Genomic DNA, 303 nt, shown 5'->3' on the forward strand with positions numbered 1-303 from the left:
GCTGGGGAGGTGAGTGCCCCCTGGGAGGTGAGTGCCCACTGGGAGGTGAGCGCCCACTGGGGAGGTGAGTGCCCACTGGGAGGTGAGTGCCCACTGGGAGGTGAGCCGGGCGGAATGCCAGGAGCTGGCATGGGACCACCCTCCCCTCCGTCCCGCAGGCCACGGGGCAGCCCTACGAGCAGCAGGCCAGGATGATCTTCATGGAGCTGAGCGACGCCTGGTCCGAGTTTGAGAGCCAGGGTGCCCGGCCCCTCTTCTGAGCCCTCTGCTCACAGCTGCATGTGGACCAGGAGCTGGCGTTGG

General features: G+C 68.3%; 1 protein-coding gene across 1 annotated transcript in view; it reads left to right on the top strand.

Moving 5' to 3' along the window:
- Window positions 1-297, top strand: part of GAK (cyclin G associated kinase) — a 62,906-nt gene extending 62,609 nt beyond the window's left edge. Inside the window, exon 28 of the mRNA XM_015568927.1 lies at window positions 159-297. Coding sequence (XP_015424413.1) covers window positions 159-260 — 102 coding nt within the window. The 3' untranslated portion in view covers window positions 261-297. The remainder of the gene's footprint in view (window positions 1-158) is intronic.
- Window positions 298-303: the final 6 nt, after the last annotated feature.

This window comes from Myotis davidii, unplaced genomic scaffold (assembly GCF_000327345.1).
Source record: "Myotis davidii unplaced genomic scaffold, ASM32734v1 scaffold665, whole genome shotgun sequence".
Taxonomy (NCBI): domain Eukaryota; kingdom Metazoa; phylum Chordata; class Mammalia; order Chiroptera; family Vespertilionidae; genus Myotis; species Myotis davidii.